This window comes from Prenolepis imparis, unplaced genomic scaffold (assembly GCF_030444845.1).
Source record: "Prenolepis imparis isolate NDT839.2.m4 unplaced genomic scaffold, iyPreImpa1.0 SCAF_18, whole genome shotgun sequence".
Lineage (NCBI taxonomy): Eukaryota > Metazoa > Arthropoda > Insecta > Hymenoptera > Formicidae > Prenolepis > Prenolepis imparis.
The window spans coordinates 5,262-30,254 of NW_028141176.1; the positions used below are offsets into that span (position 1 = coordinate 5,262).

The 24,993-nt window shown below is 38.8% G+C and overlaps 1 protein-coding gene and 1 pseudogene across 1 annotated transcript; one reads left to right on the top strand and one right to left on the bottom strand.

Moving 5' to 3' along the window:
* Positions 1–12,346: 12,346 nt before the first annotated feature.
* LOC145946664 (uncharacterized) lies at positions 12,347–13,110 on the bottom strand (the record flags this gene model as incomplete). The annotated part of the gene is made up of 2 exons (XM_083056426.1): positions 12,671–13,110; positions 12,347–12,575 (listed from the first exon to the last, which is right to left on the bottom strand). Coding segments are annotated over exons 1-2 (669 nt in total), but the record flags the coding sequence as incomplete, so codon positions are not given.
* A 5,932-nt stretch (positions 13,111–19,042) lies between these two features.
* Positions 19,043–19,812, top strand: LOC145946665 (uncharacterized; annotated as a pseudogene).
* Positions 19,813–24,993: the final 5,181 nt, after the last annotated feature.

A 24,993-nucleotide genomic window follows, 5' to 3' on the forward strand; every position in this document is an offset into this window, starting at 1 on the left:
TGGGTAGAAGAATACAATATAAAACCGGGATTTTGTGATGTTATATTAAAAAAATTAAAAGAAAAAATTGCACAAATCCCTGAAGAAGAAAGAGTATGTGCCTTGAAATGGGATGAGATGTCCATAAAAAGCTATGAAGAATATTCTTTGAAATTGGATGAGATAGAAGGTCTCGTTGATTTGGGACCTCTGGGCAGAAAAGCAGAAAGAACCAAGTGCGTCTTTGTCTTTTGTCTTGATAGTTTGAATGCACGTTATCCATGGCGACAACCATTGGCGTATTTTCTTCCAGGCAAATGTATGAGATCAGATGAAATAATTCAAGTAGTAATACTAGGCGGGTTCTAACCAAGGGACAATGAGGGGGGGGGCGAGGGGAACCCAGGGCGAGGGGGAATGACGTCACGCGGGGAGGGGGAATGACGACACGCGGGAGGCGTCCGCGATGTACCGCGAGGGGTCTGCGGGGAGGGGGAAGCGTCCGCGATTTTGGTACCGGGTCCGCGAGGGGTCCGCGGGGAGGGGGAGCGTCCGCGATTTAGGTGCCGGGTCCGCGAGGGGTCCGCGGGGAGGGGGAGTGTCCGCGATTTTGGAGCCGGGTCTGCGAGGAGTCCACGGGGAGAGAGGAATCCGCGAAAGACCGCATGAAGCTTTTTGGGTGAGGGGTCCGCGCGGAGAGAGGAACGCGAAGGAGAGCGCGAGGCGAACATGAGAGAGAGATGACGCAAGAGCGAGAGAGATAGCGCGAGATGGCTAGGTAGCGAGATGACGCGAGGCGTTCTCGAAGGAGAGCGCGAGGCGCACGCGAGAGAGATGACGCAAGCGAGGCGTATATGCAAGAGCGAGAGAGATAGCGCGAGATGACGAGAGGTAGCGAGATGACGCGATGGAGAGCTGATGCAGCGAAGGAGAGCGCGAGAGGCGGACGCGAGAGAGGTAACGCGGCGAAGGAGAACGCAAAGAGAGAGGCGTTCGTAAGAGAGAATTTTTTTTTAATTAATATTTTTTTTCTTTTCATATTTTTTTTAATAATATTTATAGTAATTTTTAATTAATAATAAGATTTTAATAGGAGGAAGGGGAGAGGACTTATTCTAAAATAAATACATTTTTTAAATATTTAAAATAATGTTTATTTATAAAATAGGTGTGTGTGTGTGTGTGTGTGTGTGTGTGTAATGATACAATTTTGTGTGTGTGTGTGTGTGTAAAAATATAAGAATGAAAATATAAAATATATAAAATATAAAATATAATATAAAATATAATATAAAATATAAAATATAAATTTGAAATTTGAAATATTATATACATATAAAATACATTGATGGCTGCGTCATGATGATCGAACCACATGGGTCGATATGATATTCCGTGACGATCGACCCATGTATCACCACTTGTGGTACGAGGCGGAGGCTGCGAGGTGGCTGCGAGGTGGCGGTGGGGCGGTGGCTGCGTGGCGGCAGGGCGGAACTCCTACATAACAGAAATTTTTATTAAATATATTATTATTTATTTTATTAATCAATTTATTATTTTAATAATTTATAAATGAAAAGAAATATTTACTAGGCCCATAATGGCTCCGGGACATGTTCGGGAGGATACGGTTCCTCCCCGAACAACTGGCGAAGGCAGCATACATCATCCCATTCGACGGGAAACGATAAGGGAACTGTTCCTCTATGTCGCCCCACAACTGATCATTATAATAGCGGTCAAATTCCCGACCTATCCGCACCCACCTAATACGCACCTCACGCTCGGACTCGTACCACAAGTCGTGATACATGGGTCGATCGTTACGAAATATCATATCGACCCACCTGGGGCGATGGTCATGGTACACTATTTCTTCAAAATTCATTTTAAAACTGTTTTATACTTTTTCCACTAACTTCGATGACTACTCGAGACTTTATGATGAACATCGCGGAGACAGACCCGCTCACGTTAAAAAGAGTAGGGGATGTATGACATAAGAATTAGCTTGAACGCTTACTCAGTACATGAGATAAGAAAACAGATGGTCCGAGACAAAGATTCCATGATGAGAATAAGCATATGAATAATATTTAAATTGAAACCACAATCGAACGTCAATAGAACCACGTTCGAACCACAATCGAACCTCGATCGAACCACGTACATACATCGATCAACCACCTTCGAACCACTTTCGAACCATGTTCATACCTCGATCAACCACCTTCGAACCACTTTCGAACCACGTTCGTACCTCGATCAACTACCTTCAAACCACGTTCGTACCTCGATCAACCACCTTCGAACCTCGATCGAACATCAATCAACCACCTTCGAACCTCGATCGAACATCGATCAACCACCTTCGAACCTCGATCGAACACCAATCAACCACCTTCAAACCACTTTCGAACCACGTTCGTACCTCGATCGAACAACAATCAACCACCTTCGAACCACTTTCAAACCACGTTCGAACATCGATCGAACATCAATCAACCACCTTCGAACCTCGATCGAACATGAATCAACCACATTCAAACCTCAATCGACTACATTTAAAATTATAACATAAGAATGCTGTCGCATACTGAAATTAATACGAGCACGTGCGGACATATAATTCTTGTATGCATATGAGGAAAAGGAGAGAGAGAGAGAGGGAGAGAACAAAGAGAATATTATTTTAATATTAATTTATTCAAAAAAAAGGGTGTGGCGAATCATTGCGATGATTTGACCACCAATTAAATATTTTAAATACATTTTCTAAAGCGCAATTTTTTACATGTTTACCGCAACGTAGACTATAGGTAGTATCTAAGTTGTTTAAGGTAGGAATATCTTCATAGTCTGCATCCAAGGTCTCAATAATGAAACCGTTTCTCGCATCGTCCATTATATCGGTCAACCATTCTCGCTTTTCATGGCCTTTTACGTACACAAGAGAGGATGACTCTTCTTCTTCTTGTATCATACCAGCGATAGCTGTTGTAATCAAACGCTGAGCCATGCTGTATGGAATGTTTCCATCTACTCATTGCAATCCATGATGATTTCGAGTCAACCATGAGGCTTGACGTCTCTCCGATTTTATGAGCACATCCCATGGTACGGGGCATGCGAAAAAATAATGTGAAACAATGAATCCTCTTCTGAGGATCGCCGCTTCCTTCACAATAAACTGTTTATTGAAAATAAATCCTTGTAGATCCACAAACGTAGGTACATCCATATTGTTGCAAGAATGTTGGACGACTGATGTCGATTGTTAAAAATCTCAATCTTTTACATCGGAGGATAAATGCTGATTAAGTAATTTTACGAACTATGTTGGTCAACGGACAATATTCGACAACACGATCGTGCAAAATGAGACAATAGGCGGTAGTATTTGCCAGTACATCTTCCTTACATTCAAATTCTATTCTCACGTCCAAGGTAGAATTTTTGACAGATTCATTTTGTCGCGAACAATCAATAACTGCGAGAGGGCCGCAATGTAGAAATTTTGCTATAGTTAGTACATTCTCAATATCGCACCCGTAATAAGATTTGCGAAAACGAGAGTACATATCATACAAAATCGACCATCTGTTTTTATTGAAATCTAAATTTAAATCATCGTAGGGATAAGATTCCAAGTTTAGATATAGCTTAACATTGGCTAATTTACAATGATCGAATGTAGTAACATCTTTTGTCATAACATTCTTTTTACCAGTCTGCAGTGCAAAGATCACATATCGCGGCTTTTCCAGCTGAGAGGCGGTTTTCACAGTCCACGAATGCTTGGTCGTACTATGTAACAGCGGAAATTCCTACAGATCCCAAGAGCGAAAACTCATGTTTAAGAATCGCCCGCTTTCCAATGCTCGTAACAAGGATAGTTTATTGATTTCGTTCAATATTACATGCGGCATACGCCATTGTATCTTGATCAATTCAATATCAGCTTCAGCAGGTCCATACAGACAATTGTTGTCGTTGCGCGAACGTATCAAAATTAATTCGTGGCGAGCATTAATCACAACACGCTTGTAATCTTCGCAAAATCCCAACAGCATGTTGAGCGGTACGCAAAAGTTAAACATGCAACTATCACCACATGATCCATTATGTGTCATATCCCACCCGGCATTCTTCAAGATTTTACTTCTCTCGGTAGTTAAAGAAACATAATTTTTCAACGTAGAAGTTATTCCAACGGTTCTGTTGCGATCAATCTCCATACCATCGAATTCATATCGAATTTCATCAAACATGAACGCAACGCAGTTATTTGCCAATACCAGCGTTTCATTTGCATCTATTTTAGATATCGTCAACTTTCCCTCAACATACAGAAAGCTTTCGCACGGTAACGTGTACAAATCCTGGTGGTGTATAGGTATCCGTATCTCATCGCTATGTCCACGCGATGAGTTGGCGTATGGATTGTACGTATGTGTCTCAACCTTGACGATACGATCATCAAAGACTGGTTCACCACCAATATTCAAAATATCAATCATCTTTTCGTATGATGAATCCCAATGATTTTAAAAATTCGCGATTCAATGCGCTGAGTATCTTTTTAGTGTAACGAGATCTCTGATTATTGTCGCTCACTGCCGCAGCTGCTCTCGCAAAAGTATGTCCCTCGTAATGTCCCTCGTAAAATTATTGTCTCTAACGTGCTCCGTATCATTTAGCACGAGCATCACACGCTAATTTTGTCGACGCCGTACGTGTAATCTTACAGTAACTTCCTCTCCTCGAAAATCCAACAATCGTCCTTCTTGATCAACAATGCGTATCGTTAGATCAGTAATGCTCCGTACGACGATCGGGAGATAAATGATCTGTGCAGGCGTTTCCGATATCTTATATCCTGGCAGCACGCTCGGTGAAAATTCATGTATCGTGTGTACACGCGTCATTACTGTACGCACCAGTACGCTACATTCTATACGGATAATATTCACGCTAATAATATTTATAGGTAAATCCGAATCATGCCATTTTTGAGGTTGCAATATACGATTCGACGAGAATCCCAAGAGCGATCCAATGCTGTCTGGTTTACTAAAATTTATTCTATAGATGCATTTGATTTCGCTCTTTAGAGTATTATGATTGGCGCGAAGCACTATTAAATCTTCATTCTGCTCTTTATTGGAAGGATATTGTGAAATTGCACGTCTCAGATACTCATCTATAGCTTGTATTTCATATGATCCTTCGGGTATCGTAATTTCCTTGTCATCGTTATCAAAGTAAAATTTATTATTCTTAGAATTTACATTCGGTATCGTATGATAAGTTTCAAAATCTGTTAAACCGAGCTCATAATCACCATTCGATAAATCTATAGCTGGAAAGTAGCTTACAGCGAGAACGCTGCTTTTGCCAGTCAACGTTAGTGTTAGCGACATGTTGTCAAACTGAATCGTGATGATGGATTGACAGGCTTTATATCAGTCGTTTGAAGAAATCGTAAACACAATTGTCCACAATTATTCTGATTATAATTTTGATAGGGTGTGTGATTGTATTCTATTTTCGCAACATTTAAATATTGCACCAATTCTTTGGGTGGTTGAAGATTGCCAAAACTATCGAAATATATTGCTCGATTTCCTCTCTTTACATATGCTACACAATGGGTACCGGAACCATCAACGTCATCCAAATTTACAATACCGCTTTCATTTTGTCGTATACCGCTTATTGGTAAATTATTGCGCATGAAAACACCTCTAAAGAATGGTATACGCATACGTCTTGCCAGTTGTTGCAATTGTACATTAGTTGTTACGCCCACAGGCATTTTTAGCGTTTTTTTTTTCTTAGTTGAGAATCCCTGTCCACGCTTGTATGGAGCGAGATAAACTCCACGACCTTCCATAGCGCGATTATGACGTTGCATTTCTTCAAGCTGACGTTGCGCAGCCTTGCTATCATTCACAGCCTTTGCGACTCCCGCTGCTCCACCAGCCAACGAACCGAGAATTCCCAACAATGGTAAAATTGACAAGATGCCACCACGCTTCGCCACAGGCAGTATTCGTTTCTTCTTCTTTTTCAAAGATTTTTTCGTCTTCATCCCCATACCGAATTTTGTCTTTGCTTTCATAGCTGCCCAAACAGTCGTAGCGGCTGCTCTTTCACCAAGAGTCGAATCTCTCGCAGTAATACGTTTTCGCGCTTTCGCAGCGAGTATATTATCAGCAACGTGTCGTTCTCTGAGGGCGTTGCTTTGAGAATATGCAATGTCGTGCTCGCGACACGCGGCATCCAATGGATTAGTGTCTCGATCACCTCTAGCCAATCGCTTTTCCAAATGAGTCCCCGGACCGCAAAATTGATAGCCGGGGATATGGAATTCGATCGGAAGTGCGTTTATCGCGCGATTAAAGAGACCACTACCTATTTTCGTTGACATTCGCTGCAATCCTTTATCATCGGCGCTGGACCGTCGATGTGCGTTTGCTGCCACGGTCGATTGTAATGTTTGAAACAGCGGCGACAGGTCTGAATCTCTGGATCCGCCTTTATGTGTTCCGGAAGCTTGTCCCACACATAGTGGATGTGATTTTCATATCGCAATAAAAATGCTTTTGGTACAAATTGCAGCTGTTCGGCGCTTAAACCGTGAATATCGGAAGCACTTGTTAGCAGAACAAACATTTTTTCGGTACTGAGCGGTTCATGGTTCCGCGCAGCTATAAATAGGCTCTCCATGACTCATTCATTCATTCGAGAGAAAACATGCGGTTCGTTCAGCAATCGACGATAATCAAAGTTACAAATTTCGACGATAAAACACGGTTAATGTTGGATAAAAAAATATGCAGACATGGAAGCATGCTACCAAATACTATACGCGGTATCATCTGCGGCCCCTCGAATTGCGGTAAAACTAACACGTTGATTAGTTTCATAGAAAGTCCGTATGGTGTTCGCTTCGAGAACATGTACGTTTACTCGAAATCGCTTCAACAACTCAAATAATATCAATATTTGGAAAATTTGCTATCACCGATAGAAGAAATTGGTTATTTTACATTCTTTAATAATAGCGATGTCATTCCACCGAGTGAGGCGCTTCCGAATTCCATTTTTATCTTTGATGATGTGGCATGCGACAAGCAAGATATGATAAGAGAGTACTTTACAATGGGACGACACTCGAGCGTCGACTGTTTCTATCTTTGTCAAACGTATGCCAAGATACCCAAGCATCTTATACGTGACAATGCAAATTTATTAATTTTATTTAAACAAGATGGGACAAACTTGAAACATGTGTACAACGATCACATAAATACAGATATGTCTTACGATAATTTTCGCGCTTTTTGCCAGAAATGTTGGCAATATAAATATGGATTCGCGGCGATTGACAAGGACAGTCCGCTGACTAATGGACGATATAGAAAAGGATTTAATGAATTTGCAATACCGCAAAGCAATTAGTCGCTTTCGACACATTGATCGAGCAACGTCTAAATTGCAACATGATGAATAACGATCGTGAAAAGATTGTGAGAGAGATTGCGAAAACGAGCGATTCAATCCATAAAAAATATCGTTTCTTGAAAACTGGTAAAATGGAGGAGGACGATGCATTGGAGAGGCATTTTAAACCAATCTCTGAACCTCTGAAACAGCTTGTTGAAAATACAGTCGGTGTTGAGTCTGGTAAAGAAAAGATTGAATCATCGAGTATGCTCGGAGAGAAAAAAGAGTTTAAAACAAAGCAATCAAATATATCATTGAGCGGTATAACTTCTATTCCAAAGCGAATCAAAAGCAGGCGAATGCAACAATTATTGGATGCAATTACTTCTACTCCGATACAAGATGTACAACCAAGGCAATTAATGCATGATAAGACATCTATCGAGGAAATTTTCGAGACTTCACCTGAATCGCTTGTGACATCAATTGAACATTCATTACAAACTCTGAGGGTCAAAATTCATTGCGAAATCACCTGGGTCCACTTGCTCAAAAATATGTGGCAGCTATATTGAGTCAAGATAAAAATTCCAAGATGGATTACGTATAAGGTGTTAAATTTATCGACAAAAATAAAAATGATAATATAATTATCGATGGATCAAAATACGTTGGAACAGCAGGTCTTTACGAGCTGGTTTTCAAGAGAATTCCCGACGATGAAATATATACTGCAAATGACTTGCAAAACTACAAAAGTATATTAATAAGAACAAATGCGCACAGACGAAATGGTAATGTGAATCAGCCTGTATTAGGTAACAAGGGATACAAATATAAATATATAATCGCACCATTATTCTCTGATAAAAAATCTGGAAAAGGTATACCGCGTGCTATGACCTTAAACAATAATAAGATTGATTACGTGCATTGGAATGATCCCAACGAGTTGGTATCGTCTGCGATTGCTCGAAGCTTCACGTCAAGCCGGCAACAACGCCCACGACAATGAAATATTGTCGATTATCGAGGAACTTTACGAAGCTGGCATTATTATAAAATAAGTTATACATCCACGATACGAGTCAGTCTGTCAATATTAGTGGTATCGAAATGTCGATTAATAAATTTGGAATATCACTTGGAACGTCGAATAATAATTCATATTATCAATGGAATGGATTACTAAGAAATTACATGCGCGATAACACTCTGTGTCTAACAGCCTCCGGCTATGACGCAAGGTCGCGCAAGATACGACGTGTAGCGCAACCGGAAGATGATAATGATGCAGCCAACAAACGTTATATCGAAGCGAGTGTCAAGCTTTTGAGAGATCAACAGAAAGAAATTGAGAAAAAAATAATAAGGCTTGAAAGGAATATGCAGGCGCTATTATTAACGCTGGATAAAATGGTTGTAACGCAGACTACATCAAAAAATACATAAAGAACTGTACGTGAAAATTATATCACATTATTATAAATATGCCTCGATCAAACACCTCTGAAAAGCAGCTACTCGTGGAGGAATTGCACGCTCCAGCGAGAAGAAATTTTCCGCGTAGACGCGTCATAGTACGTGAATACGACGACCTGTGGCAAGCTGACGTGGTCGAGATGCGTCCTTATGCAAGAGTCAACAAAGGATACAATTACATACTCACCGTCATCGATGTGTTGAGCAAGTATGCATGGGCCGTGCCGCTCAAGAATAAGAGCGGACGCGAAACAGCTGCCGCTATCGCCGAGATAATTCGAGATAGCAAGAGATGTCCGAGAAACATACAAACCGATAGAGGAAAAGAATTTTACAATGCAAATGTGCAGAAACTCGTAAAAAAACACAACATCAATCATTACTCGACGTATTCTGTTATGAAAGCCTCAGTGGTGGAACGATTTAATCGTACTTTAAAGAACAATATGTGGAAAATGTTTACACTTAATGGCAATTACAAGTGGATTGACGCGCTGTCCCGACTCGTTGCAGAGTACAATGCGCGAAAACATCGCACTATCGGCATGAAACCTATCGATGTTACTCCGGAGATTGCCGAAAAACTTTTAAATACGATATACAGTAACGTAAAAATTGCTGCTCCGGCAAGATTCAAAGTAGGTTGTCAGGTACGCGTGAGTAAATTCAAGACCATCTTCGAAAAAGGTTTTACACCAAATTGGACTACCGAAATATTTAAAATTATCAAAGTGCAGAAAACTAATCCTGCGACATATATACTTGAAGATTCGCGCGGAAATTCCGTCGCCGGAGGATTCTACGAGTACGAGTTACATCATGTTGCAAATCCCGATGTATATCTCGTGGAAAAGATTTTGCGGAAAAGAGGTGATGATGTTTATGTGGAATGGTTGGGACTGGATAAATCTCACAACTCATGGATTCATAAAAATAATGTATTATAAACATTTATTTAAAATATTTGTACACTCTTTATTTTACAATATATTTATCTAATAATTTTATAAATACAAATATACATATAATATACATATTTATACAAAATATACATATACAAAATATACAAAATATACATATTTTACAACAAATATTACTTACAAAGGTATTTTATAATGTCCCCATGGTAATGTATCAGTGGTTTCAGGTATGATATACCGCTTGTCATCGTGAGGACTTAGAGCAATTTTCGTCTCGCGAATGGTGTATACTTCATGCAATTTCGATCTTATACATGACTGACTACGTGTCATTTCAATCTCTTCATTCAAACACCGTGTATAATCATCAAACGTTATCGTTCTCGCGACAACGTTACTCTTGACACCTTTTACTTTTTTCGTATCTTTCTTGCCATCCACTCGCAAGGCATACATTTTTGCTCTAAGCCCTACAAATTCGGTCATAATCACACCGTTGTTTTCATCTTTCATTAGACCGGATACCTTTTTATTCACGAGCGGTATACCGTACACATTGTCCGCAGTGTAATCGCTCGTATCAAATTTGTCGAAGTTGCGCTTTATATTCTCGTACACATCTTCGCATTCGATGTGGTATATTAGGCTGTCTGTGTCGGTGTACATTAGCCGGCATCTGTCAAGATACAGCGGTGACATGTACTCATGATGAAATTCATATAAACATGTTTTGGAGATGTCGAGTATGCACATGCCAACATAGATTGGTTTATAAAATTTTACGTCGAGTTTGCGTAATTCGACAGCGATTAGATTTTCCGAAAAGATACTTCTACTGTGAAAATTTGGTTTCGCAATCATTGCCTCTGCACCGTATCTTCCTTCCCAATGTGTGATAAGTTTTACATTAACCCGATTACGCACATTTTCCATCGTTTTGCCGAATACTGCATTATTCATCAATTTATATAAATTTTTTTCAAAATCATTTTTTGCTTGCGTTCTAAATTGCGTATTAAGTTCGATATAATTTGGAAGCCATGGAGATTGCACGAATTGTAATATGCGATGTATTTTTGCAACGCGAAGGCCGTGACGTGTACATTGCTGCAGGTTGCGGTAGTGTATCACATATCGCTTCTTGTCGTATAGCGTTGCGAGAAGCTTATCTTCCCGCTTGCTTGGCGGCTTGTCGCGTGTCGGGCAAAACGGTAGGTCAGTGTGCGTGTCGTGAAGATGTCGCGGATATTCTAAATCTACCTCGAGGATGTAGCCTGTGGGTGAATCGAGCGCGATAGATGATGTTTCGAAATTAGATACATCGTCGACCCATTGAAAATCAGCATAAGGCAATGGTTGACACATTGCCCATCCATACAAATTATTTACATCGAAATACATTAGATATGAAAATGGTTTCAATGGATCATACGACTGCATGTACTTGTTATTAGCGTGTGCATATCTGTTTGAACATTGACTCAGACCGCCGCGTATACCCCGTTCGATAAACATTACCATGTCAACGTTTGTAAGTAATTCGAACGTAATTTTTGTGTGCTTTAACATGGCGTCCCACGTATACCCGGGGAGAGTATAGTAATACGCGGGGTCGAGCCCATAACTCTCGATACATTTATCCCGGAAATTTTCAAAAATGTCGGCTAATAACATAACATCAGTTTTTAAATATAAGTCGCTATATTCGCCCAGCGTTCGAATGGAGAACCGCTCCCATACGTTTTCAGCGTGCGCGTAATCGTTCTCGGATACAGTGTCGCTGGTCAAGGAACTGTAAAATGATTCGCGCGGTGGTAGACATGTATCATGTAACCTTTCAAAACAGTTGATGTATTCATATGGAAAGACACCTTTCCGTGTTAATAATTCGCAATTTTCGGTGGATAAATTTTGAAATTTCAATTGTAAATTTTTGAGTTTATCTTTACTTAGAAATGATGCCAATTTATCGAGACTAGTATTGAGAAATTTATATGAATTGATAAAACGTAATTTAATATTTCTGGATTTGTCTTCTTTGCAATTTGAACATTTTTTGTAAATGATATATATTTTTCTTTAGTTATTGGAAGTAGTTCGATTCCCCCTTCGAACGCTGTAGCTATTTCCTTAATTATGAAATGTGAGTCGTAACCGGATAAATTATGAAATACTATTGGAATACAAAAAGAGTTTTTATAATTTAAGTTGCAATTTGAGTGTGCTGGACCTCTGTACCGCCCGGTCAGATGACAATGATCGCGTACGCGTGTATCGTCATCTTGCGTGAATGGTTTCTCACATATATGACAATGTGTCGCGCTATGAAATTTTTCCCACTCGTCTGATGTTAAATTTACCATGGGGACGTTAGTTGCCAAAATATTCTTTACGCGTATCGCTAAATTTTGTAGTTGTTCGGAAAACCACGAATCTACACTACGACGAGAATAATACTCGGATAATGAATCGTCATATGAGCAATGTACATAATATGCTATACTAAATACTTGGTGATGTTGATATAAATTCTTTTCTTCTTCCTTCTTATCCGTCTTTGTCAGTACGCATTCGAGGTCAGCGTATACGACAAAAGGAAGCCGTTCTTTCCTGGTGTAGTTGGTGAAGCTGAGCCACTTGTCCTTATCGCTCGGTAACCGGATAGCGCAGTCATTCATCTCTCCGCAGTCTACCATATGTGACTGCAACTTGTCCTCAGACCCGAAATAATGCAAGCATCTGTAAAAACAAATAATTAGTTTTTTCCCATATATAATTTATATATTACATTTTTATATTATATATATATTGCGTTTTTAATTAAATATACGTACCGATCGCAGATATATTTTCTGTCATTGTTTTTGCTCAATTGTGAGCTGACAAGTCGGGAGAGATTCTTGATCCATGCGAAATGTCCAATGTTGTTGCTGTCTTCCACGTACAGCAAGTTGACGTGTCTGTCTTTCTTCTGCTCACTGAGACGTATCGAGACAATGTTCTTTTCTTCGATGCTGTACACATTTATCGAAATGTTGTTTGATAGTTCAAACTTTTTAATTTGATTCACAGTCACTGGAAACTCAATGTCTTGGAGATTCAGCACTGTTGTGTAATGCGGATATGAAGATTCCCGTTCCACTTTTCTATCAGCAGGATATAGAGCAGCGACAACTGCCCATGCAAAACATGCATTGTCTTTTGATTGCACATTAACCACTGCTCTCTTCATCATTATTTCTCGCGGTAATTTAATGTGGCATCCCGCACGCATTGGATTATACTTGTTTATATTTACAATTAAATTGATTATTCGCGACAATGCCCAACCACTATCGCGTTCTTGAAACTCTTCTAGCGATGCTAGTGTGGGGTCGATAACGCGGCGTTTGTACCAATCATGTAAATCGGAGGTGCGAAAGATTTCAAAGTTTTTCGTATTGATACTTTTATTAGCACGCTTATCGCCCGACATGAACTCGCCATTAAATATAGTGTTCACTTTCACACTATGGTGTTTTTGCAACACTTTTTGCACGTGTCTGATCACAATGTCTTTGGCCTCCTCTAGAAATTGACGAGATTCGATGTGATTGCTGTTTATCACCGCACTAGTCAAGATGCGGCTCTCGAACGCCGTATCAATCTCTCGCCATATGAGTTCGATGTCTCGCGAACTGCTTCCGGCACCTGCATGTACAAAACGTCTGCGTACCGAATTCTTCAACCCTTCGAGACGCGCGATTTGGGAGACAAGCGATTGTCGAACTCCGATCGGTAATCGTGGACGTTTTATTCGACTTTGTTCTTCCAGTGATTCGATGTATTCGTCACATTGCTGCTCCCATACAATATATTCTTCCACCGAATTCACCCTTGTGGCTTGCTCCAACAAACTTGCTTCCAATTGTGCCATATTTGAGATGCTCTTGCTGAACCTCTGACAAAGATACTGACAGAGTATGCCTCCTTACCAGCATTTTTATTTGATCACTGACACTTGAAAAACTCGAGTATGTTGCATTTTGCACATTTGACCTTGACAATAATTCTAATATTTCATTAAGGATGATGTCATAGCAGCCGCGCATCGGCGCTTGAAAATTTTGAATATGTTGCATTTTGAACACCTGGGGGATGACAGCAGCCGGTGCATTGGTGCTTAAAATTTTGAATATGTTGCATTTTGCACATTTTGACCTTGACAATAATTCTAACATTTCATTTGAGGATGATGTCATAGCAGCCGCGCATCGGCGCTTGAAAATTTTGAATATGTTGCATTTTGAACACCTGGGACTGATGTCATAGCAGCAGCTGTGCATCGGCGCTTTGATTGGTTGAAAATAATATCGGATCAGCAATAATCCCCACCCCATCACAATGGATATTATGGATAAAATAATTTAGTATTACATTGATCACTCGATTGAAAAAGTTCTTTTAAAATGTACTCCGCCAGCATGAATTATTACGTTCCAGTACAAGAGAGCAATGTTTTGTACAAGAAGAAATGTGACAAGTAAGTTTCAATATAATCTGTTAAATGAATTTTTCAATAAACAACTTTTTTTTTGTTGTTAAATAATTATTTTCAATAAAATTTTTGTAGAGCTTCATCTCATCGTGCGGCTCGTATACTTGGAAGAAGATACGTCTTAACCCCAACATCATACAAATATTTGGAAATAGGAATCAGCGTCGGAATAATATCCTATGTGGAATTGACTCTCGGTGATAATCGAGGCAATCAAATAATATTACCCATTGAAACATGGAAATCTCTAATGCGGAAACGAGCAGACATTGAGCAGGTAACTGAAACTCCGCTATGGATTAGTGATCTGACACTCGAAGCGGTTAACATGTATACTTCAAAAATTATAAAAATTACTTCATCTGATAATTCTTTGTACATGAAACCATCAACGTTACTACATTTATTCGATTTCGACAAATGTATTGATCATATATATTCCTGGCTGTGTGAGAATACTCATAGTGTTAATGAAAAATTTAAGCAATTTGTAAATATTTTACAATGTGATAATATCCACGATGTGAGCAATGCCGCAAAGGCGATACGTGATAGTAATATGTTTAATAGCGAATCACTTATAGATTGTGAATTGATAACTTGTGCTATAAATGAAATTATTTATAATGCTTGCAACAAATAAATTATTTTACTGTTAAACTGTGTTTAATTCTTTCTTTCCCGCCCCTGTTCTATATGTATATGAATAGTATGATGTGCACATGCATTATCAACAAAACTCTTTGGAGATGTAGAAAAATGATAAGCTAGATGATACTCCAGTTAGAACAGAGAGATAAAGAGATGAAGAGAGATGTAGAATTAAAATTAAGAGGGGAGCAACATTATAATATATGTGTCGTGTCATAGAGTAGCAGACTTATACTCGCATGCTCGTGCTGTGCGGTTGCATGAAACTGTAAGATATACTCTAATTGAAGGGAAAACGTGTTGTAAAGATGATAACTCTGGAAGAATACATTGCATCGCTGGAAAAAGATGTGTTAGAAATTGCTGCTGCGTTTGAAAAAAAAAATTTTGCAGTGCGTCCGACTGAAAGTGATAAAGTGAGTTATAGTAAATGGGAGTTGGAGTGCGATGGATGTATCGATTTGCTAAAAGGACAATGCTCACAAGAACTATTGACATTTGTAGACCTTACAATAAATCCAAAATTATTGATAGGAGATTTGCAGTCACGGACCGCTCGAATCGCGCGACTTGAAGAAATAAGAAGATCGCTACGCAGACGTTACTTAAGCGTAGATACCAATGTTCCAGCACTATCGACAAACACTCCAGTAAATTCAATCGTGCAGGCAATACACTGGCGCGAAATAGGTTTCAAAAAACGTCACACGGAAAACCTGTATGATTGCATCTTTACGCATAATTTGTATCATTCTCCACTCGACTATTTTGATTGGCGAGTTCAAAATTTCTATGTAACAGAACTCAATCCTGGTTGTATGGCAAATGAGTTTTGGTAATCTGTGTAAGTATCATTAATTTTATAATAAATAAATTAAAATATTTATAAATTAAAAAATTAGGAAAATATTAATAAATTTTTTTTTTGTTATGCAGAAACCGCATCCACCTCGCCCTGCCGCGCCAACGTCCGCCGATACCCACCACCTCGCAACCACCATCGCGCTGCTGTATACATTTTACATTTTTATATTATTATTGTATTATTATATTTCATATTTTAAATTTTATATATTTTTTTACATTTTATATTAATTTATATTTTTATATTATTATTGTATTATATTTTAAATTCACACACACACACAAAATTGTATGATTGCACACACACATAGTTATATAATAAACATTATTTTATTAGGTGATAAACTTAGTTTCCGCCGCTCAACTAAATGATGATCCCAAATTCCGCCGCTCACAACTAGATGGCTCTAACTGCAATTGTAGTGAACAGAGACATCTGTCAACAAAATTGAGCGCGCAAAAGTTCATTTTTGTAAAAGCAGAGGTATTTTTAAATCAATTAAAAATGGAACGTGATAAGTTGTTTTTTCGACATGTACTGCTTCACTACTTTGATCTGAAAAAAACTGCAGCTGAAGCTCATCGATTGATTTCTGAAACTTATGGTGATCAAGCTCCATCAGAAAGAACATGCAGAGAATGGTTTCAACGATTCAAAAGTGGTGATTTCGATGTGAAAGACAAAGAACGTTCAGGACAGCCAAAAAAGTTTGATGACGCCGAATTGCAAGCGTTACTGGATGAAAATCCAGCTCAAACACTCAAAGAATTATCACAAATATTAAGTGTTACTCCTATGGCTGTTTCTAAACGTTTACACGCCATGGGAAAGATTCAAAAAGAAGGAAAATGGCTACCACATGAGTTGTCCGAAAATGCCATTTTGAACCGTTTGACCATCGCGACTTCCTTGGTTGCCAGGCAGAAAAAAAAGAGTTTTTTGTGGCGCATTGTGACTGGCGATGAAAAGTGGATTTTTTATAACAATCCTAAACGCAAAAAATCATGGGTGAATCCCGGCCAACCATCAACATCAACGCCAAAACGGAATATTCACGGTCATAAGGCAATGCTCTGTATTTGGTGGGATCAGGAAGGCGTAATTTTTTACGAGCTACTGAAACCGAATGAAACAGTCACGGGTGACCGCTACCAACAACAATTATACCGATTGAACGATGAATTGATGCGAAAAAGGCCATCAATAGCCAGTAATCGACGCAAAGTGATTCTTTTGCATGACAACGCGCGACCGCATGTTGCAAAAAAAGTAAAAGAAACACTGTTGGAGCTCAAATGGGAAGTTCTCCCGCACCCAGCCTATTCTCCAGACTTGGCCCCATCGGATTACCACCTTTTCCGATCGATGCAACATGCGCTCGCCGATACACACTTCTCCAATCACGAAGAAATTCGAAGATGGGTCGATCAATGGATTGCCTCAAAAAGCAAGTCGTTCTATCGTCGCGGAATTCAACTTTTGCAAGAAAGATGGGAAAATGTTATAGAAAACAATGGACAATATTTTGATTAATGTATAATTCATTTTCTTATTGAAACAAATGCATTTTTTAAGCAAAAAAACGGCGGAAACTAAGTTTATCACCTAATAAATATTAAATAAATGTATTTATTTTAGAATGGGTCCTCTCCCCTTCCTCATCCTAAAAATATTAATTTAAAAAAATATGAAAAGAAAAAAAATATTAATTAAAAAAAAATTCTCTCTTACGAACGCCTCTCTCTTTGCGTTCTCCTTCGCCGCGTTACCTCTCTCGCGTCCGCCTCTCGCGCCCTCCTTCGCTGCACCAGCTCTCCATCGCGTCATCTCGCTACCTCTCGTCATCTCGCGCTATCTCTCTCGCTCTTGCATATACGCCTCGCTTGCGTCATCTCTCTCGCGTGCGCCTCGCGCTCTCCTTCGCGAACGCCTCGCGTCATCTCGCTACCTAGCCATCTCGCGCTATCTCTCTCGCTCTTGCGTCATCTCTCTCTCATGTTCGCCTCGCGCTCTCCTTCGCGTTCCTCTCTCCGCGCGGACCCCTCACCCAAAAAGCTTCATGCGGTCTTTCGCGGATTGCTCTCTCCCCGTGGACCCCTCGCAGACCCGGCTCCAAAATCGCGGACGCTCCCTCTCCCCGCGGACCCCTCGCGGACCCGACACCTAAATCGCGGACGCTCCCCCTCCCCGCGGACCCCTCGCGGTACATCGCGGACGCCTCCCGCGTGACGTCATTCCCCCTCCCCGCGTGACGTCATTCCCCCTCGCCCCTCACCCCCCCCCCCCTCATTGCCCCTGGGTTAGAACCCGCCTAGTATTACTACTAATTCATTTAGTTGAGATATGCCTAGATAAATTGAATGAAACGGGCGCTGATGTGAAACTCATAACATGTGATCAAGGTACAAATAATCAAGCCGCTTATAATCAATTAGGCATAGATGAACAAAACCCGTATTTCATGTACAATAATAAAAAATATTATGCTTCATATGATTTTCCGCACTTATTGTTAGTCAAAAGACTAGCAAGTTTCCTTAGAACGCATGACAAGATATATTGCAAAGGAGAAATAATTGCATCATATTCTGATTTTGTAAAGACCTGGTGCATCGATAATGCGACAAAAGGAGGCTCAAATTTATTGTCCCATATTACACAGGCACATATTCGTCCGAATTGTTTTGAAGCTATGAATGTAAAAAGAGCGTTTCAATTATTCAGCCATAGATTCGCAGCTGCAATTAAATTAGCTGGTGACGAAAAAGAATTACATCAAATACATGGAAAGCAACAGCTGATTTTGCAGAGCATATGAACAACGTAATTGATGCTTGCAACTCATATAGTTTTAATGTCACATTCGATGGAAAACGGCCATTATCAAGAAAAAATTCTGACATTGAAGATCTATTATTAAACTTCGTGCAATGGTCTTCAAGATGGTCAATGTTTCCGGATAAAATAAATAAAGTTCTTTGCTACAAAGGTTTTGTCATTACGACGCAAGCAATTCTTAAACTGTATAAGGAACTTGCAAATAAAAATGAAGAATTTGAACTTGCAACAGGTTTATGCAACCAAGATTCAGTAGAACATTTATTTTCAAAAATTCGGCAATGCGGAGGATTTAATCCTAATCCAACCGCAAGAATGGTCCGACTGTCATTCAGACATATAATTTCGACAGGTTACATTCAAACAAGTGATAAAGGCAATGTGCAATGTCCTGAAAGTGAAGCTCTCATTAATAAACCAAATCAGCTTGCTAAGACGGTTGAAAATTGTATGAATAAAAATAATATTGCTATTATCGATGACGATGATGATATCGATAATGTTGCCTCGGTAACAGAATTACTTGATAAACGTGCAGACATTCTCGAAGAATATGATGTAGACACGAATAATAAAAGTATACTTAGTAATTATGACGAAAACGCGATAACATTTTTTGCAGGATATGTAGCACGACGATGTATCGAAAGGAATAATTGTGAAAACTGTCGTGCAACAATGTTAAAAACGCCAATGGAAGACGCGACTCCAAATGAAAAATACATAGAATATCGTGAATATCCCAATGAAGACGAAGATGCTCCGACAGTTACGAAATTAACTCGACCAACAAGCCTCTTTACAGATGTTATCAAAACACAATTGATGAGCTTTAATCGGACATGGCAACATAATTGGACATCTACACACAGGTCCTTGAAAAGATTACAAATAAAGGTATATATGCAACGAATAAAACACATGCTGGATGGTTTGACACAAATGATAAGTGTTATAATCATCACATACAAGCGTTAAAATTATTATTAACAGTTAAAATATATTCGCGTACACGATATAATAATCGTGCTGCGAAGACAGTCAATAAATTTAATAGAAAAGTAAAAAACTTGTCAAATAAATAAAGTTTTGTAAATAGATTCAAGTAAAATAAAAAAAAAAGTAACATAGAACGTAACTGAAAATTTATATTTATAACAAGTACGAATGCATTTTCTTTATTATTTCTATATTATTAGTATATAAAAAAAATCGCTCTCAATATAAACCTCTACAAAAACTAATTAACGTGCAAAATATGTAAAATAGTTTTCTGTAACTATTTATAATACTTTATGGTGCAATATATATATAAAACGATCGCGGCTCTTCGAGCGGTACGATCTAACTTATTTTACATTTACTCGCGGCATTTAATGCGGAACGAGTAAAAAATAAAAATTCGCGGCCTTATGGCGGATCGAATAAAAAAGGAGACAATTAACTCAGAATTTTTTGAAATTGAAATATAATTTTTTACTTTTTTTATATATTAATTTTAGATGCAAGATATTTACATTTTTACATTTTTTATATTTTAAAGAATTCCGAGTTATGTGTCAATTGGCCTCCACGTGGCGTCTTCTGGAAATACTCTATATGAGTAGCTAACAATTGACACTTTAAGATTATTTTGTGTGTGTGTGTGTTTGTGTGTGTGTGTTATGTGTATACATTATTATATTTTAGTTATTTTATTTTATTATTTTATTGCATTTTATATTATTATTTTATTTTAATATACCTGTACAATATTATTTTTACAAATATAAAAATGATTTTAGAAAGTAACCAATTTGTTTTATGTATTTATATAATAAAACAAATTATTTAATTTAAAAAATCACATTTTTATATATTTGTAAAAATAACATTTTACAGTATACATATTTAAAATAAAATAATAATATAAAGCGCAATCAAAGAATAAAATAAAATAACTAAAATAATCAGTCTTAAATATTATAATATAATATAAAATAAAAGTAGAGTTTTATTAAATTTAAATAAATGTATTAAATTTTAATACTTATTTATAAAATAATTTAAATATATTATTAATATATTTGTTATTAAAAATTTATTATATTTTAATATAACAGAGGGTGTTTCAAAAAGATGGACCCGATTTCAACTCTTTATTTTTCTGGAACCATGGACTGCCCATAAATGAAATCGTTACAGCTTAAAAGGGAGGGTCAGAGTTTTAAATAATCATCACTAAATGCCTCTCCCAGCGCACTACTGTTTAACAAACTCATTCATTCGTAAGCGACTTGAAAATCGGCTCCATCTTTGTATATTAAATAATTTTATTATTAATATATTTATTTTTAATAAAATTAAAATTAAAATTAAAGGTAAAATAATCTATCAACACAAATATATTAATTTATTATAAAACACATAAAACGTATAAAACGTGGTAGTATTTTTCGTATAAAAATAACTATAGAATAAATTAAATTAATTATAAAACAAATTAAAAATTAATTAAATGACACTGTAAGATAAATACAAGATATACTAGGCAGTTACGTCTGCCACCTAGTTGCGCGCGCCGCGGCATCCTCGCCCTGATTGGCCGAGCCGAAGTAACTCTCCGAGCACATCGTCCGATTGGGCGAGACGACCGCGTGATAAGAAACGAAGGCACGATGGATGTCAGTCTTTGTCCGAAGAACCGACCAAGCCACACGCGTTGCCAAATATCCTTCTTTTTACGCGTTCGCACTTTCTAGAGGAATCTTATAATAATTATAAGATTAATAAGCTTTGTACGCCACCTCAAATTCAGTTGTTACTTTAGAAAATATAATTATTTTTGTCTCCATAACGAGCGTTACTTTAATAACCAAGACCACGTGGAACGCAACCTTTTCCACTTGCCCTTCACCGTTCAATCCTGATCAAACCGAACTAACAACTTTACAGATCAGAAGTGGGATCTATCCTTCCGTTTCTTGTGTTTTCCGGTCAGTCGTGAAATTAAAGTAGTGACGACGGAATTTTTACGAAGTGGCTCGGTCGGCGATCGGACATCCGAGCCGGACTACACACGGTTCTCGTCTTGTCGTAAGGACCATCGAGATTTTTCCGTGGTCAGTCGCGCTCAGTGAGTTTCTCTAAACATTTAATCGAAAGGCATATCGGTTCGAGGAGTCCTTTACAAATTGTAGTAGGTAGCGCAGTAACCATTTTACGTCGGTTTTTTTATTTGAGTGGTTGCGTCAGACCGTTTTCCTGTCGTTTTTTTTTCAACGCATTCGCGATTCTCATCGTGATCAAAAGTCAGTCGAGATTTTTCTGCGAGTGCTACCAGGCCAAGACGAGTCGTTTGCTCGCTCTTTCTGCGTTCATATCGGTGGGAAGAAGAATCATCGTTTCGCCGCCATTTTCCTGTGCACGTGTTAGGACACGGAAGGACGCTATATTATCTCCATCTTCACATGCGAAGTTCACGTGGCTTGGATAGCCGCCATCTTGTCGTCACCTTCTCATGAGGTGATCACGTGGGAACAACACAGCCGCGCTAACACAGGATTCCCGCAAAAAGCCAGCGCGGCCATAATGATAATTTTTGCCGCATAGAGCAGGCTTCCTGCGTAAACCACATACAACCAGAGTGATCGTGTTTTCCCGCATTGAACAGCGCAGACACATTGATATTGGTTCCCTGTGAAAAAAAATGGATAATCAACAGCTTGAAGGACTGACAATCAAGGAGTTGCAGGCTGAAGCAGCTCGCCACGGATTGCAGCCCCCAGCAGATCAGGATAAATGCATCAAAGCTATCAGGACCCATCTAGAGAGGAATGCTCCTCTCCTGGATTATATGGGGGACGTTGAAGCTATGCAGCCTCCAGCTGCCACTGAGTCCAATACAGTACAAGGGCTAAAAGACATTCAGCCTAATCTAAGTGTAGCCAGCAGTGCTCAAGGGCTAAACGTCATTCAACCTAATCCAGATGACGCCAGCAGTGCTCAGTCCACTGCAGCGGAGAACACTTTGCTTCAAATTTGTTCGCTTATGATGGAACAGTCACGTCAACAGCAAGCCATGATGCAACAGTGGCTCGATGCGGCCAACATTAATAACAATAACAGTAGGAATATGAATTGTTACGTTCCAGCTTTTAGTTCGCAAATGCAATTCCCTGATACTCCATCGCAGGATCACCATCATCCTACGTCAACAGTGTCAACAGCTCACGCAGTTAATCTTTTGTCAACACATTTCTGATTTCTGCGGCACTGAAGACGAGGATATCGAGACCTGGATCCAGACTGTGGAGAAAGTAGCACAAATCCATGGTGTCACCAACGATGTTTTGCTGTTGGCAGCCACTGTCAAGCTGAAGAAGACAGCACGTAAGTGGTTCGATTTAAATATCAGTACACTAATCGAATCCTGGCTGTTTCAGAGAAGCTATCATTAGACGTTTCAAAAGGACAATTTTATTCCACGTTGCCATGCAGAAAGTGGAGGCACGCAAGTGGATCTTTGTAAAAGAATCGTTTAATGACTATGCCATGGACAAATTGGTTCTTATGAAAAACTTGAGATTGCCGGAGCGAGATGTCATACACCTTCTAATCAACGGCATTGGAAGCAGATCACTACGAGAGCTTGCAGCTGCTCTTCGAGTATCGTCCATAGATGAGTTCTTAGAGGAAATGCATCGCATCACAACGGTCTCTGGAGATCAAAAAAGTTAACAACGTTTCCATTAAAAGGCGAAAACTCTAAACCTGTTACTGGAGTTTCTGTTAAGGAGACATCTCAGCACAAAGACATTTTTTGTGTGTACTGCCGCACCAAGGGTCACACCCGCGACGACTGCTACAAACTGAAGAAAAAGGAAAAATTTCAACCGAGTCAACCGGCGATAAAGGGTGTCGCACCTGTCTCTGCGGTAGACCAGCAGAGCTTGGCTAAATTATCATCAACGTCGTCTTCCACGGTGGCGGTAATAGAGGACGTGAACCGAAAAATCGAAATAAACGACTCGAGAATTAAGGTAGTATCCATTAATAACAAAAATTGTAATATTTGGGCCCTTCTCGACACAGGCAGCCCTATTTCTCTCATTCGCCCTTCGGTATTTAAAAAGTTTTTCATTTCTGGTTCTAGCTATAATTCAGTAAATAGTTTTGTAAATGGTTCGAAAAATAATCTCTTAAATAGTACTAATTTTTCCTATAAAGCTTTGAACAATATTCCTATAGATATCTCTGGTTTGGAATCGACAACGATTATCTTGGAAGTTTTGCCTAATTTCATAGCGAATATAGATCTACATATCTTGAAAAATGACACTTTTTCTTTGGACCTAATAATTGGTCGCGATTTTTTTAGCAACAACTCAATATTAGTTCTTTATAATCCTTCTGGAGAGGATTTGAATACTAAAGTTGTTATTTCAAGAAATAGCGTCAACAGAGATTATACAAAATAAGTCAAAAGATTTGGGATCAATTTTAGATAACATTGAAGTTGACTTTGATATTAACATCAAAAATTAAACTAATTTCAACAATACTTGAAGTGGAAAACTTAGAGATACCACCGGTTAAAGAAGAATACCTGGTGAAAATAATATTAAAAGACGAGTCCACTTATGCTTACGCTCCAAGGAGATTTGCATGGTCGGAAAGGCTTCAATTGAGAGAAATAACGGATGACCTGTTGAGGAGAGGGATCATCAAATACAGTAACTCACCGTATTGCGCACGAGTCGTACCAGTTCGCAAGAAAAATGGTACGGTTCGTTTGTGTCGACATGCGTCCGTTAAACGACCGGGTCGTTAAACAAAAATACCTGTTTCCCCTCATTGAGGCCTGCCTTGCCCGTTTGAGTAACAGAAACATCTTTACATTGTTGGACCTCAAGGACGGGTTTCATCAAATAAAGCTGCATCCTGAATTCACTAGATTTTTTTCTTTTGCTACGGCGGATGGGCAGTTCGAATATACCCGTCTGCCTTTCGGGTTTTGCGAAGCGCCGGCTGAATTTCAAAAGCGCCTCATCCAAATACTACAGCCGTTGATTAGGAAGGATAGTGTGATTGTATATATAGATGATATATTGATACCGGCTTGTTCAGTCCAGGATAATTTAAATGTTTTAGAGGAGGTTTTACTGTTACTCAAACGGCATGAATTTGAAGTCAACTATAATAAATGTCAGTTTTTGAAAACTAGCATTGAATACCTCGGGTATATGCTTTCCCCATCTGGGATTACTTTAAGCGTTAGACACACC